Source organism: Oncorhynchus mykiss, chromosome 30, assembly GCF_013265735.2.
Source record: "Oncorhynchus mykiss isolate Arlee chromosome 30, USDA_OmykA_1.1, whole genome shotgun sequence".
In the NCBI taxonomy this organism is placed as follows: Eukaryota; Metazoa; Chordata; class Actinopteri; order Salmoniformes; family Salmonidae; genus Oncorhynchus; species Oncorhynchus mykiss.
The window spans coordinates 43,581,110-43,595,010 of record NC_050570.1 but is presented as its reverse complement, the minus strand read 5'-3'; the positions used below and the strand labels follow the sequence as shown (position 1 = coordinate 43,595,010).

The 13,901-nt window shown below is 41.7% G+C and overlaps 1 protein-coding gene across 2 annotated transcripts; it reads right to left on the bottom strand.

Moving 5' to 3' along the window:
* Positions 1 to 3,742: 3,742 nt before the first annotated feature.
* Positions 3,743 to 13,485, bottom strand: LOC110521861 (vitellogenin). Of its 2 annotated transcripts, XM_036968809.1 has the most exons (32): positions 13,375 to 13,485; positions 13,032 to 13,283; positions 12,779 to 12,940; positions 12,540 to 12,688; positions 12,298 to 12,448; positions 12,037 to 12,194; positions 11,808 to 11,973; positions 10,046 to 10,171; positions 9,579 to 9,797; positions 9,267 to 9,484; positions 9,075 to 9,172; positions 8,841 to 8,965; positions 8,646 to 8,747; positions 8,416 to 8,535; positions 8,134 to 8,320; positions 7,944 to 8,037; positions 7,676 to 7,861; positions 7,395 to 7,554; positions 7,062 to 7,275; positions 6,682 to 6,974; positions 6,479 to 6,538; positions 6,302 to 6,376; positions 5,985 to 6,191; positions 5,693 to 5,844; positions 5,454 to 5,601; positions 5,222 to 5,348; positions 4,940 to 5,123; positions 4,749 to 4,843; positions 4,524 to 4,618; positions 4,225 to 4,390; positions 3,979 to 4,140; positions 3,743 to 3,870 (listed from the first exon to the last, which is right to left on the bottom strand). In XM_036968809.1, the coding sequence occupies exons 3-32, from the start codon at positions 12,827 to 12,829 to the stop codon at positions 3,758 to 3,760; spliced, it is 4,401 nt and encodes a 1,466-aa protein (XP_036824704.1). In that variant the 5' UTR covers positions 12,830 to 12,940; positions 13,032 to 13,283; positions 13,375 to 13,485; the 3' UTR covers positions 3,743 to 3,757. The 2 variants fall into 2 exon arrangements, with proteins under 2 accessions (XP_036824704.1, XP_036824703.1); XM_036968808.1 differs by lacking the exons at positions 12,037 to 12,194; positions 12,298 to 12,448; positions 12,540 to 12,688; ... (1 more) ...; positions 13,032 to 13,283; positions 13,375 to 13,485 and having other exon boundaries at positions 6,682 to 6,977; positions 11,808 to 12,011.
* Between the last annotated feature and the right edge of the window lie 416 nt (positions 13,486 to 13,901).

The window sequence follows — 13,901 nt, the reverse complement described above, 5'->3', positions numbered from 1 at the left end:
CTTTTGGAATACTGTCTTTCTTGATAATGTTTAATAAAACATTTTAGGTTATTGAGCCAACAATGATGGGCACTGCACACTTAAGCAGCGCGGGATCCAAGTGGATACCCCCTGTGGATTTATTGTTGTCTATTGCTAGCAAAGCATCCATGACTTATTTTGTAAATAACCTAAAAGAAAAGCTTTGACTATAATTTCTCTGATCATTCAGCAAGTTTCCTCTATCAGCATTCAGCCTAATATCATTGTGAATAGGCTTAGAAGTTCTTTCAAAGAGAGCCCGCTGAAATAAAATGGCAATTAAATGCATCACTGATGACATTTTTTCTGTAATGAGGCCAGTGTCTAAATTAATTTGTTGTGGCAGACAGGAGGAAGAAGATCTCTTTAGGGATTTTGACAGTTTTCCAAAATGAAACACAATGATTCCTCAGTTGCTTAAAAGCTTGCCAGTCCGGGCCTAAGCCTCTGTTCCTGGCCTTGGCCCAAGCATCATCTCTATTATCCCTATTATGAATGACTTCTATAATAATAATAATAATTTTGGAATGTACCAGGCATTCAATCTACCTTTAACCCTTTTTTTTTACTGTAGCTGTAACGCCTGGGGTCATTTGGAGAACACACTTCTCAGCCTTGACGTATAGGTCATGCTCCAGCAGTCTACCAAGCACCTTGCGTACCAGAGACACATGCGCGGCGCGGGTGGTGGAATAGATCGGAATATTATTGATATAGACAACCACGCCCTGCCCGTGCAGGTCCCTGAGAATCTTGTCTACAAAGGATTGAAAGACGGCTGGAGCATTCTATAACCCAAACGGCATGACAAGGTACTCATAGTGGCCCGATGTGGTACTAAACGCTGTTTTCCACTCATCTCCATCCCGAATACGCACCAGACTGACTATACTATACTATACTATCCTGAGATCCAGTTTTGTGAAAAACTGTGCTCCGTGAAATGATTCCACCGCCGTAGCGATGAGAGGTAGTGGGTAACTAAACCCCACTGTGATGGCATTTAGACCTCTATAATCAATGCACGGACGGAGACATCCCTCCTTTTTCTTCACAAAAAAAGACGGGTGAGATGGGTGAGATGGAGGGCCGAATGTACCCCTGCCCCAGAGATTCCGTGACATATGTCTCCATAGCCAACGTCTCCACCTGGGACAATGTGTACCACGTGACTCTTGGGAAGCGCAGTGTTTACCTGGAGATTTATTGCACAATTCCCCTGTCGATGAGGTGGTAATTTAGTCGCTCTCTTCTTACTGAAAGCGATTGCCAAATCAGCATATTCAGGGGGGATGCGCACCGTGGAACCCTGGTCTGGACTCTCCACCGACGTGGCACCGATGGAAACCTTCCAGAACACTTCTCTGACCACCCCTGGAGAACCCCTTGTCTCCACGAAATCTTAGGATAGTGACTAGCCAGCCAGGGAATCCCCAGCACCACTGGAAACGCAGGTGAATCGATAATGAACAGACTAATTTGCTCCCTATGATTCCCCTGCGTCACCATGTCCAGTGGAACCGTGGACTCCCTGACCAACCCTGACCCTAACGGCCGGCTGTCTATGGAGTGCAATGGGTAGAGACTTCCATTGCGCTAGAGTCAGGACAACATTTACTGTTGATGAAGAGGCATACACCTCCCCCTGTCAATTTTCCTGAATCCAATGTCCTGTCCGCTCGGTGAATGGAGAATCCATCGAGTTGGATTGCCATGGGGGCAAGGCCAAGTGTTTTTGGGACGGACAAGGCCCCTGACTGTGTTTTGATCAAATCAAATCAAATCAAATGTATTCATATAGCCCTTCGTACATCCCTATGGCTCTATATAGCCCTTCATTAGCTCTGACAAATTGAAAACTCTAGTCATTGGCGACTCCATTACCCGCAGTATTAGACTTAAAACGAATCATCCAGCGATCATACACTGTTTACCAGGGGGCAGGGCTACCGACGTTGAGGCTAATCTGAAGATGGTGCTGGCTAAAGCTAAAACTGGCGAGTGTAGAGAGTATATTGTTATCCACGTCGGCACCAACGATGTTAGGATGAAACAGCCAGAGATCACCAAGCGCAACATAGCTTCTGCGTGTAAATCAGCTAGAAAGATGTGTCGGCATCGAGTAATTGTCTCTGGCCCCCTCCCAGTTAGGGGGAGTGATGAGCTCTACAGCAGAGTCTCACAACTCAATCGCTGGTTGAAAACTGTTTTCTGCCCCTCCCAAAATATATAATTTGTAGATAATTGGCCCTCTTTCTAGGACTCACCCACAAACAGGACCAAGCCTGACCTGCTGAGGAGTGATGGACTCCATCCTAGCTGGAGGGGTGCTCTCATCTTATCTGCCAACATAGACAGGGCTCTAACTCCTCTAGCTCTACAATGAAATAGGGTGCAGGCCAGGCAGCAGGCTGTTAGCCAGCCTGCCAGCATAGTGGAGTCTGCCACTAGCCCAGTCAGTGTAGTCAGCTCAGCTATCACCATTGAGACCGTGTCTGTGCCTCGACCTAGGTTGGGCAAAACTAAACATGGCGGTGTTCGCCTTAGCAATCTCACTAGGATAAAGACCACCTCCATTCCTGTCATTATTGAAAGAGATCATGATACCTCACATCTCAAAATAGGGCTACTTAATGTTAGATCCCTTACTTCAAAGGCAATTATAATTAATTATAATCAATGAACTAATCACTGATCATAATCTTGATGTGATTGGCCTGACTGAAACATGGCTTAAGCCTGATGAATTTACTGTGTTAAATGAGGCCTCACCTCCTGGCTACACTAGTGACCATATCCCCCGTGCATCCCGCAAAGGCGGAGGTGTTGCTAACATTTATGATAGCAAATTTCAATTTATACAAAAAAAATGACGTTTTCGTCTTTTGAGCTTCTAGTCATGAAATCTATGCAGCCTACTCAATCACTTTTTATAGCTACTGTTTACAGGCCTCCTGGGCCATATACAGCGTTCCTCATTGAGTTCCCTGAATTCCTATCGGACCTTGTATAGAGCCATAATATTTTGACTGCTGAGTGACAGAGGGACAAGTTAGTGTGGTTTTTAAGGTAATGTTTTTGTTCTTAGATGTCATTTGTACAGATTTAATGTCAAAAGTATTTTCATTGTATTACCTTTTGTTAAAGTCATGTAGTTTTATACATTTGAATGTCAGACAGCATAATGTATTTGTTATCATAGTAAATATAGTTTTTTTTCCTTAAATATTAAATATAATTTTAAAATGTACATTCAGTGAAATGTTGCTGATACACCAACACCAAATGTGAAAAGAGATATAGTTCTTTACATTGATTTATGAAATTGACAAACTGTCTTTCCCTTCAATTGATTGTGATGACAACAAAACAATATTGGTCTAAGCTATTGTATTTGTTGTAGATGCAGTGCAATGGAAATGGTATACTGAACAGTCATAGCAAGTTGCGCGTGTTTACAATATAACTCCTCTGTCAAGCTGAAGGTGTTTTTGGAACTGACGTCTTTTTTTTAAATAGTTTTTTTTATTTCATAATTCACCTTGAAAAGTGATTGCCATTAAATGTCTCTTATTAGAGGGCTCTTTTTGCAAATGAATGTATCAGAGACCATCTTTGAATGCACAGTTGGATTTATTACAATTTGAGTGGTCAATAATGTTGTAGGTTTCATCTCAGTGATGTGAAATTACATATTTTCTGTTATAAAAGTTACAGTATCTGCTCCACCACAGCACTACATGCACTGCTCCGAGCAGCGACAGGCCACATGGGCTTCTGCCTTCTCCATCAGGTCCACACTCTTCTCATAGATGCTGCTCAGACCTTCAGAGCGGTTCAGGTTGGAATCTGTAATAGGAAAGAAAGTAAGAAATTAGGAACTGCAGATCAGTATTTATTGGATACATCAGAACAGTATGGTGTCTTCAGTAAAACAGTTGTCCATTATAGACTCACCGACGGGCAGGCAGTGGAAACCGATGGTGATGGGGGTGGTCCTCACTGGGAGGCATCCAGGCAGACAGCGCAGCACAGGCTCAACAGAGTAGCATTTGGACTCCCTGTATTCAACGATCACCTGCTTCTCCAGCTTCACAGACTCGAGCTTCATGAGACATTCTGACATAGAGAGGTACAGCAATTATATGTTAACTAAATGAACTGACATTTGTAATGCAGCATAAGCGGTAGGCTAAGACTTACCAGACGCATCGCGGCAGCTATCAGAAGGAAGCACCCAGGAATGGGCAAAGCTGACTGAGCTCTTGGTCAGGCGGCCACTGGGTGTACGGTACTCCTGTCTGTTTTCGCCATCAGCCTTTCCACAGAGTCCACAGGTCTGTCCCTTCATCCAGTCCACAACTTTAATCTGAGTGCCAAAATCACACAACAACTTAGAACAACTTTAGCTTATATTTTGGTAGCCTTTTAAACAAGTAATATGCTATTCATAAATTGAATGATACAGTATTATTGATATTATGACATAAGATTCCAATCACCTTCCATGAGTTGCTATCAAAGTAGACTTCTTGGAGACCATGGCTTGGGGCATAGAGAGACACGCCTTTACCCTTCCGATCGATCTTGATAGAACCTTAGGCAAGAAAATAAACAATGTTGTAGTTTATGGATGAGGCCATTTTCTATTATCTTATTACTGCAGTACATTAGATTATTCTAGTTATTGTGATGTTGATAAATAAGGTTGAAGGTGCATGAGAAACCTGAGGGGTCCTTGTATGGGAGGTTGTCGTTGGAAATTTCCATTTCATTGACCTTCACCATCACACCATGGTCTTCAGTGTACAGGTCAACATCGCTGGAAGTGTCAAAGATAACATTTCATACATTGTTATTGATGGAACTAAGAAATATATTTGTGTCAAAAGCAATTGTTTTCTAAAACAATACTCACATGTCAGAGATTTTCACATTGATGTGGTTTTGTTCAGATGCATGATCCTTCTTCAGCAGAACCATGAATTTGAGCTCTGTGGTGCAATCCTGAGCCAAAACTTGGTAGCAGGAGAGAGGCATGTTGATCTTGTACTTCTTGTTGTTAAATGTTGTCAATGTGTCTCTGACCATGCTACATTTAACTGGAAAACAATAGTGTTAATTTATACCTTCCTTGCCTTTTTTAACGTTGTACTGTGACATTGTTTTGTTTTTTAGTTTTTTTATTGTTTCTGCTTACCTGCGTTGACTTCAGAAAACAAGTAGTGGATTTTGTTAACAATGTTGTCATCAAAGGGAGAAAGATCAGTCATAGACTCAAATGGCAGAGAACAGGGGAGGTTCACACCCAGTTTATACAGTGTCATCTGTGTTTTAGATACACAAATCCTCATCAGAAACAGTCAACCAAGAGAAGTCTGGAGAAATAAAACAGCAGAAAATGCTATTGTGGGAAAAACAATGTTCCTCACCTTGGGTGTTTTCAGAATGACATCCAGGGTCCTTTCAGATGTGGCAACCACAGTGAATTGAATCTGTTTCTCACTATTTTTGTATTTTTGCATTGGAACCAAGTCAGCCAGGTAATATGGGATGTACCCAGGGATGAATTCAGACACGCTAGAAGAGAAAAGGTTACACAAATCAGAAGTTGTTCTTGATTTGTTCATTATTCAGCTATCACTAGTAAATAACAAATGAGTAACCGTACATCCTAACATAGCGCCAAACAGCCTTGGGAACCTTGGGGAGTTTGTCCCAAGACAACCTCAGACGAACTGCAGGGCTTGGACCAACAAGACCAGTCTCAGCAGTGATAAAGGTGTTATAATCCTTGCACTCTGCCCCCCAAGCAATCTTGGCCTAATTAGGAGAACAAAATAAAGTGTACATTTTTTTAGTATACATTAGTTGTTATTGCTACCCACGGTACAAGCTAAACATTAAAAAAATGATCAGAAAACTTATATTGTAGCACCATTTTACGAGATATTTGATCTTACAGTGACTTTGTGTTTGCTGAGCAGAACACCATCAGCACACAGTTTCCAGTTGTCGTTCTCATCAAGGGCAGCCATAATGATCTGCAGTCTGGAAGTAGCTTTGTTCAAGTAAGCAGTAACCTGGTATCCCTCTATCTTATGGTCAGCTCTCACTAAACGGAAGAGGATGATCACCATAGGGGCAAGTTTATTGCCAAGGAATTTGTCCTGAGAAGAGAAACACATTTTAAATCTTAATTCATCTCTGCGCTCTCTCCCAATGGCACACAATGAAAGAGATGATAATCTTGACTCAAGTTATGATGGTGAAGTGTCACCTGCTTGTAGATGGCATGGAAGCTAGAGGCACTGCTCTTGCTTCTGGAGATGACATTGGAGGTGGATTGAGAGTCCTGCAAACAAACAGCAAAACCCAGGGTATTTACGGAAAAACTTTTATACAAACATTTATTTTTGTCAACCATATCGTGGATGAAAATTCCTCAATATTGTACCTTGTGATTCTTTTTGAATTTGCGGTCGTTGGGGTTGTAAGGCTGGTCGGGGCCGTCACGCTATTTGGGTAGAAATACCAATACATTTAATAAATTCTCTTCACATTTTTAACATCTATGTATGTTTGCAACAAGTCTGTGCCTTGTTTGTCAACTCCATAAATATCTGACACAAAGAGTTTGGTGACAAACAGTAGCCTTACCTTGGAGATGCGAGAGCTGGAGGAGCTGGAAGAGCTGCTGCTCTCTGATTTTCTGGATCTAGAGCGGGAACTACTAGAGCGAGAGCTGCTGGAACTAGAGCTGCTGGAACTAGAGGAAGCTCTGGTGCCGTTCTTCAGATCAGGCAGCAGAATTTTCTTGAGCTTCAACAGTACAGTTTTTCCCTCGGGAGCTTCCTCCTCTTCGTTCATGGTGATGACTTTGATAATCTTTTCTGCAGCCTTGGGTCCAACTTGCACTTCAAACTCCAGCCTCTCGATGGCGGGTTCAGATGCTGCTAAAAATGGAATGCATTACAAATAGCTAAACAAATTGTTGCAAGTATATGCTGAACTTGGCTTATTACCAAATGAATGCTTACATGGTTTCACAGAAATAAGGACTGAATGCTTTCCAATCATGTTGTAGAAAAGAGTGTTTCTGATGAAGGCAGCACTCTCTGAGGTAAATTCAAAGCATGCTTTGACTCCAAGCCTTTCGACACAGATTGTCTCCTCAAGATGGACTACAATTGCCTTAATGATGGGCTTGAAGTTGGATGGCAAATCAGAATAGAGGATCTCGGAAGATCTTGACTGAAAAAATGATATAAATTCACAAAATGTATCAAATGTCTGGGGTCTGTGGTTAATCATTTCTGATTGGCAATGCTTATGTGGATTTAGTTTTGAACAAGTATTTCATACAAACTCACCAAACTTCCAGCAAAAGAGGCAGCAGAATCTGCAATCATAGATGTTAACTTATCCCTGGACTGCTGTGTGCTTCTTGCTACTCCTTGGGCAGGAATCAAGGGAGTTATTCTCTCGGCTGGGACATCCTCCACATTTCTTGCCACAGCAAAGGTCTCAATGCTGTTTGAAGGAACATAGATCTCAAGAAAACTGTAGGTCGGCAGCCGTGTTAAAAAAATATTAACTTAATTTAAACAGCTATTACATCCTCTTTTCTGACCAAGAAAAAGATTGCCCTTACTGTGCGGCAGCAATATGCTCAGGAGGGGAAACAGGGAAAGCTTCAAACTTGAAGTTGCCATTAGCGATGTCAAGCTGTGCTGCAAATTTTGCAGGGACAATTGTGCGGACCTTAGCTCTTGCCATAATAGCAGCCTGGATGAATGCAGTGTTCACTCCCATCACAGCAAATGTATGCATGACAATGCTACAGGAAGAGGAGACATTTGTTAAATTTACCAAGATTTGTGGTATTAATGATGTCATCAGAAAATATTGGTCTTACTTACCTTGGTCTAACTTCGGCGTGTAGCTCAATGTTTGTTTTCAATAGCTGGGCAGCATGGAAGGTTTCAGGCAGAGCAGGTGTCAGAGTGGCACGGACTAAGAACATAAAGATAAAAGCACATTCATATGGGAGATCAGAGATCTAGCAAAGAACTACTAATTACTAAGCAAGAACTATTATGATATAGTTACCATTGACGTATGCTTTAGCGACAGCAGCAGTGTAGTAACTGAGCTCCATGGGCAAACCAACAGCGGTGGGGAAGATGCGACGCACCTCTGCAGCCAGCAGGGGCTTAACATACTGGAAAGTTGCTCCAGCCAACAGTGCCTTCAAGGCATTTCTTCCCAAAGCGTGTGCAGAAGGACTGTTGGCAAGCTGTGGGATATTATTAGGTTTAGCTGTTTTGTCCCTCAACTGTGAATGTTTTATGAATACTTTTGGAGACTATTAAGTTATATCATCTGTTGTACCTGAAGTGCCTGATCGATGATGGACTTGTCGATGTTGGCAAAGGCAATTTCCTGACCAAAGAACTTCACATATATGGAGGCTAGGGGCTTGCTTGTGGCTAGGGACCTCCAGTCAGACAGCTGTGGATAGATGAGTAAAGCAAACCTGATTGATCAATTTCATTTAAAAAATCCACAGGGATTGAAGCAATTTAAGATAAATGTGTAACGTAGTGGTCGTTGATACTTACAGCCTTAATGACACGCCTCATCTTGGTGATCCTGTCAGCATTTTCAGGAGCTGGGGGTAATTTCAGAAGAGCCTCCTGGATTCCCTCAGTTCTCACTCCAACCTAAGGGTCAAACATTAAGCTTGGACAGTTAAAAAGTGTTTTAAATGTTCTCAATCATTATCATTTCAAGGTACTTTGAAAAAACGCCTTTACCTCAAGAACATCAGCAGCTGCTCCAGCAAAGTAGGTGCGAGCTTTGGCCACGACAGTTCTGGGGAAAAGGGTGGCAGCATCGTTGATGTAGAAAGCACTGGCAGCAGCACCAATCCTCAGGGGATCTTTAAGATGGGGAAAAATTACTGTTAATGAATGACTTTGTTGATGTTTAGTGAATGATGCTAATGGAACAGTCGTTGCAAGCCAAGGAAGATAAGAGGAGGACCTTACTGGAATAGGCATCCAGGTGGATGGCTTGACTGAAGTGGCAGCTCAATCTTCTAAATTTGTTGCTGAGCATCTTGACAGCAACATTGCAGGCAGCAGCACTAAAATGAAGGAATAGCAACTATGTTATTACATCTGATTCCATAGATATTGAGAGAGATGTAATGACATGTAAAGGTGAAAGAGCGCTCTTACACTGAGGCAAAGTCAGGGGCGGTGCTCCTGGTCAGGGACATCATGTGAGAGTAGGTGAAGCTAGCCACCTGCATATTTTTCTCTGTTTTCAGAATGCTAGCTAAAGTAATCACCAGGCCCATTGGGGGCTTTGTCTCAAACAGAACAATGCAGGCAAGCATGCGGAGCTCTGGGTGGAGAGCCTTGTCCATGAACAACTGCACAGCAACTTCCTGGACCTATTTCACAACAATAATGCAGAGATTTGAATGGACTTCGCCAATGAGAATCATGATGTTGTCATTTGCAATTTAATGGAGGGACTGTACTCACCATTCTAGGCTCCCTCTTAGCAATGTTCCTCAGGGCCAAAACTGCATCAGCCTGGACTCTCAGGGGCAGAGCAGCAGCTGCAGTTCCAAACACGGGCAGGAGCTTTGTGATTGGTTTAATGCTAGCAGGATGGCCAGCATTACCCAGAGCTTTAAGAACCATGGAGAGTTCCTCAAATTTGCTATTAGCAACAGCCTGAACAGCAAGTTCGTGGATGGGCTGTGGGAAGACATGTACAGTAGATATGTTTGAATAACCTCAATCAGTAGATCATCATATACATGAGATGACATCTACCTCTTTGAAGAGTATCCCAATAGCACTGATTTTGCTGATAAATCTTTTTTTGAGGGAAAATATACTTGATACGATTGTGATATGTTGCTATCTCACCTAGCTATCGTAAGAGCATCTATCTGTTAAGTGACTCAAATGTAAATGATTATAGGAAAATACATCCAGTTTACCTTCACAAGTTCAGCGGGGCAGTTGGGATGTTCAACACAGTATTTGGAAACCATGGTACCATAACCAAGCATGGTGAGCTCACGTAGAACTGGGTGTGTCTGAATCTTGTGGTTGAAAGCCAGGCTCTGGTGGTGAAAAATGTATTGTTTTGAGTCATCTTTATATAATTTCTTACAAAATATTGAAGAGATAGGACAGTGTAGAAGGAGTAAAGTGGGTCCAGGATTCTCAACCAGACGGCCGCGAGCACATATGTGACCAGCTTCAAAAAGCTAAGCGTATGTCGCACATCACTACTTCACAGGAGATGCATTTGCAGTTTATTCTTTCAGAAATGCCTCCTGGAACATGTGAACTGTCATGTGCCTTCATAACAAACTTGTATGCCATCTGTAAATATGAATACAATTGTTAAATTAGGAGCCTAGTTGGTTTAGCCATGGAAAAATACCTTCCCGCTAGCCATGATTGGCTGAGATAATGAATGGGCTAATGAATGGGCTGGACATGCCGAGAGATGAGTTTGTGTTGGTCTGCTATGTAGCACGCTTCTGTCTATAACATGAGCTGCTCGGTATATGTCAATAATCCTTGCTACAGTGGCTTTTTTGAAAGATATAATGCTAGCCATGGAGATCTGCAAATGTTGCCCAGAATTTATTAGGTGCTATCGACAAAGATTAGTGGGAAAAAGTTGTGATGGACTACTTTCTGCACACGATCAGTGTGAACCGAAGTGACTTGACACAACAACGGGCCCAACAAGCTGTAGCTTGCTACAAACCAAACAGAAAAGACACACTGCCATGAAATGTTCATCCATGTATACTGGTAAGAGTGTAGCTACATTCTCAGATATTACAAGTTTCAAATTTAGTCAGAAAGTCATTTTCATTGCAAGTTCAAGCGTACTGTTAGCTAGCTAGCAAATGTTAGCTTGCTGGCTTGCTAGCTAACGGCACGTGTATGATCTCTGTAGTAATATTATTTGTATCTCAGAAAGCCACTTGTAATTGCTGATAACGGCCATCGATTGTATTTCATGAACATGTGTACATGTCCAGTTAATAGTAACCATCCACTTAGCTACATGTGGCTGGGGGTGGTTATATCATTTATGTCACATGACCCATCAGTTTTGGACAAGTGTCTGGGTAAGCATAATGCATAATTATCAAATAATTATAAAATATTTTTATCCGGACACTTTCAAAGTCAGATTAGGATATAGGCCAAGGACTAGATAAAGTGCATTTTTAACTGGAGTTTTCCCTATTTTAGGCTACTACTTTCACCACTTTTAGTCTTGAAATCTTTGGTTGTTTACTACACTACCTTACCTTCTCTGTTTAGCTCATGGTCTCACATGTGAATCCTTAAAGAGATGGTGGGGCTAGGGCTTTAGAGGGTGTGAACGATGCCGAATAGGTTTAAACGCAGAAGCTCTCCAGTAGGTGTAGGAAAAAATTCAAGGGACATTTTCTCAAAAGTGAGGTTACAAGTTGACCAACTTTCAAAGCAGAATTACTTTCGCATTGTTCCTCAACTGTGGTGTATGATATAGCGTTTTGTAGATCTGAGTCCCTACTTTAAATTTAAAAAACACCAAATGTTGCTACATAAAACTGAATCAAGGCTCTGGGTCACAGATGTGTTGAAGGTAATGGTGTTAACCACTAGACCACCTCATGCTACAATTTTTAGTCATCTTAATGAGGAAATCTATAAGAATGCTTAAACATCATTTAAAGGTTTACTTACTTCAACAAGCTTGACAGTCTCCAGATCAGCAGCCACCATATGCACAGCGGCAACCAGAGCCTGAGCAGCCTCAAAAATAGTGATGTCACCAGCCAAAAACTTCTCCTTGATGAATCTCACAGCCACTGAACTTCCGATAGAGGGGACAGCATCCAGGATCCAGTTTCTGAAAAAAAGGTTTTCTGTCATTGTGTCTTTGTTTGAGCAATTGAGCAATATTTTTTTTTACCTGTAAGCTGGTTTGGCCTTGAACTCAGCCCAGATGGCATTAATAGTCTCAGAGCTTGCCATGCGCAGGAGCTGAATAAACTGCAGAAACTTAAGAGGAGCATCTTCATGGACCGGTGCCGTGTTGTATGTGACCAGATGATTCAGGATCTTCACAGCCTAAACAATTATAATGAAGTGCTTGTATTAAACCTTTGTTATCTTTGGCTTTACATATTGTCAGGCTATTGTATCAAACAATAGAGTCATTGAGTCACTGTACCTGAGCACGTGCGTTGCTGATCTTAAGGAGCTGAATGGGCATCTGGAGAATCTCAGTGGCAAACTCATACCGGATGGATCCACGGTGAACATAGTTATTATCGGGGACAATAATTGGATCCTTCTTGATCTCAACGAAAGTCAACATTTGTCTGTGAAAGGTAGTTCATGGGAAACTTTTAAACCTATAAGCTTAATAAAATGAAAATGTTTTCCTTTTGTACCACAAATCAGTCAACATACTTTGCTTCCATTTGGGCAGCTCCTGACATCTCATTGAATGGTGTGAACTGATGGAGCTCAGTAACAGTGGCCTCCAAGATCAGAGCACCATTGTCAGCGGGCTTCATGAGGTAGTTGTAAGTGGCAGCTCCCATCAGGGCCTCCCCTCTCTGTTTAGACAAAACACAGAGTTGTATTGTCATGTGAAGTGTTTCTGGTTATGTTTTTCCAACCCCCAAAATAGATACTTATGCTCATACCTGCCGGCACTCTACACACTTCTCTGTGTAAGCCAGACCAAAGTCCTTCATGATTCTCTGCTGACAGTTATTGAGATCCTTGCTCTTGGTCAAATGGATGCGCTCTGCCTTGGCATCTTCCCTGATCACATAGTGGGTCTTGCACACTCCCTGAGCTCCAGCCTAACACAAAAGAGAGCATAAGTGAGGAACTCAAACATTGCTTACTGAAACATGTTTTGCATCTACATATGAACATATATACAAGTTTTACCTCCTGCAACTCATAGACGTTTTGTGTCTTCTTGATGTTGAGCTGAAGAATGTTCAGGATACCTCTATGGACATTCAGCACTGTTTCAGAGACAGCAGTGGGGGCAAATACCTTACCCACAACACCCTTGGCATACTCAAACTTGATGGGAATCGAGAACTGAGCAGCCAGGGCTGAAGTGAGTTTTGCAGCTGGGACGAAAGGATCTTTGGGCCACACACCACTGTACTCAAAGATCTCAGGGTTCACAAGCTACAAGAAGATATCAATTGATGTATTAGTCAATGTAATGGACATCACATTAAGATATTGTTTGTGTGGGAACTTCATGTATAATAAATACCTTCAGCAAGTAGGTATTCTCTGCAACTGCACTGATAAGAACTTTGCTGATTACTTTTACTCCAGCTCTAGCCAGACCCTCCTCAGGCAGACCACCCAGGAGCAGTGCCTCATACTTGTACACATAGGTCTTACTGGCAGCAAAATCAGGGGCTGTAATAACAATCAAAACATATTTGATGATCTTGTGATCTGAGAACTGGTTTTACTTAATTTATTCAACTAGAAAAAAATGCAGAAGTGAAACTACCTAATAAACATAAGTAAAAATCCATAAAAATAATATGTACTTACCAAAGTTAACAGATTGACTTGCTACAAGATAAAACAAAAATAATTGTCACAATATGTTACTGAATGTTTTTCAAAAAATGTCATAGATACAGAATTGTACATTTCAATATTTACATAACTTAATTATATTTACATGAAGTTAGTTATAATATCTGCACTAGAATAAGACAGAAAAACTGTACTTACCCACAAGGGCTAGAGTCAGTGCAAGTACTACTGCTCTCATGGCCAGTG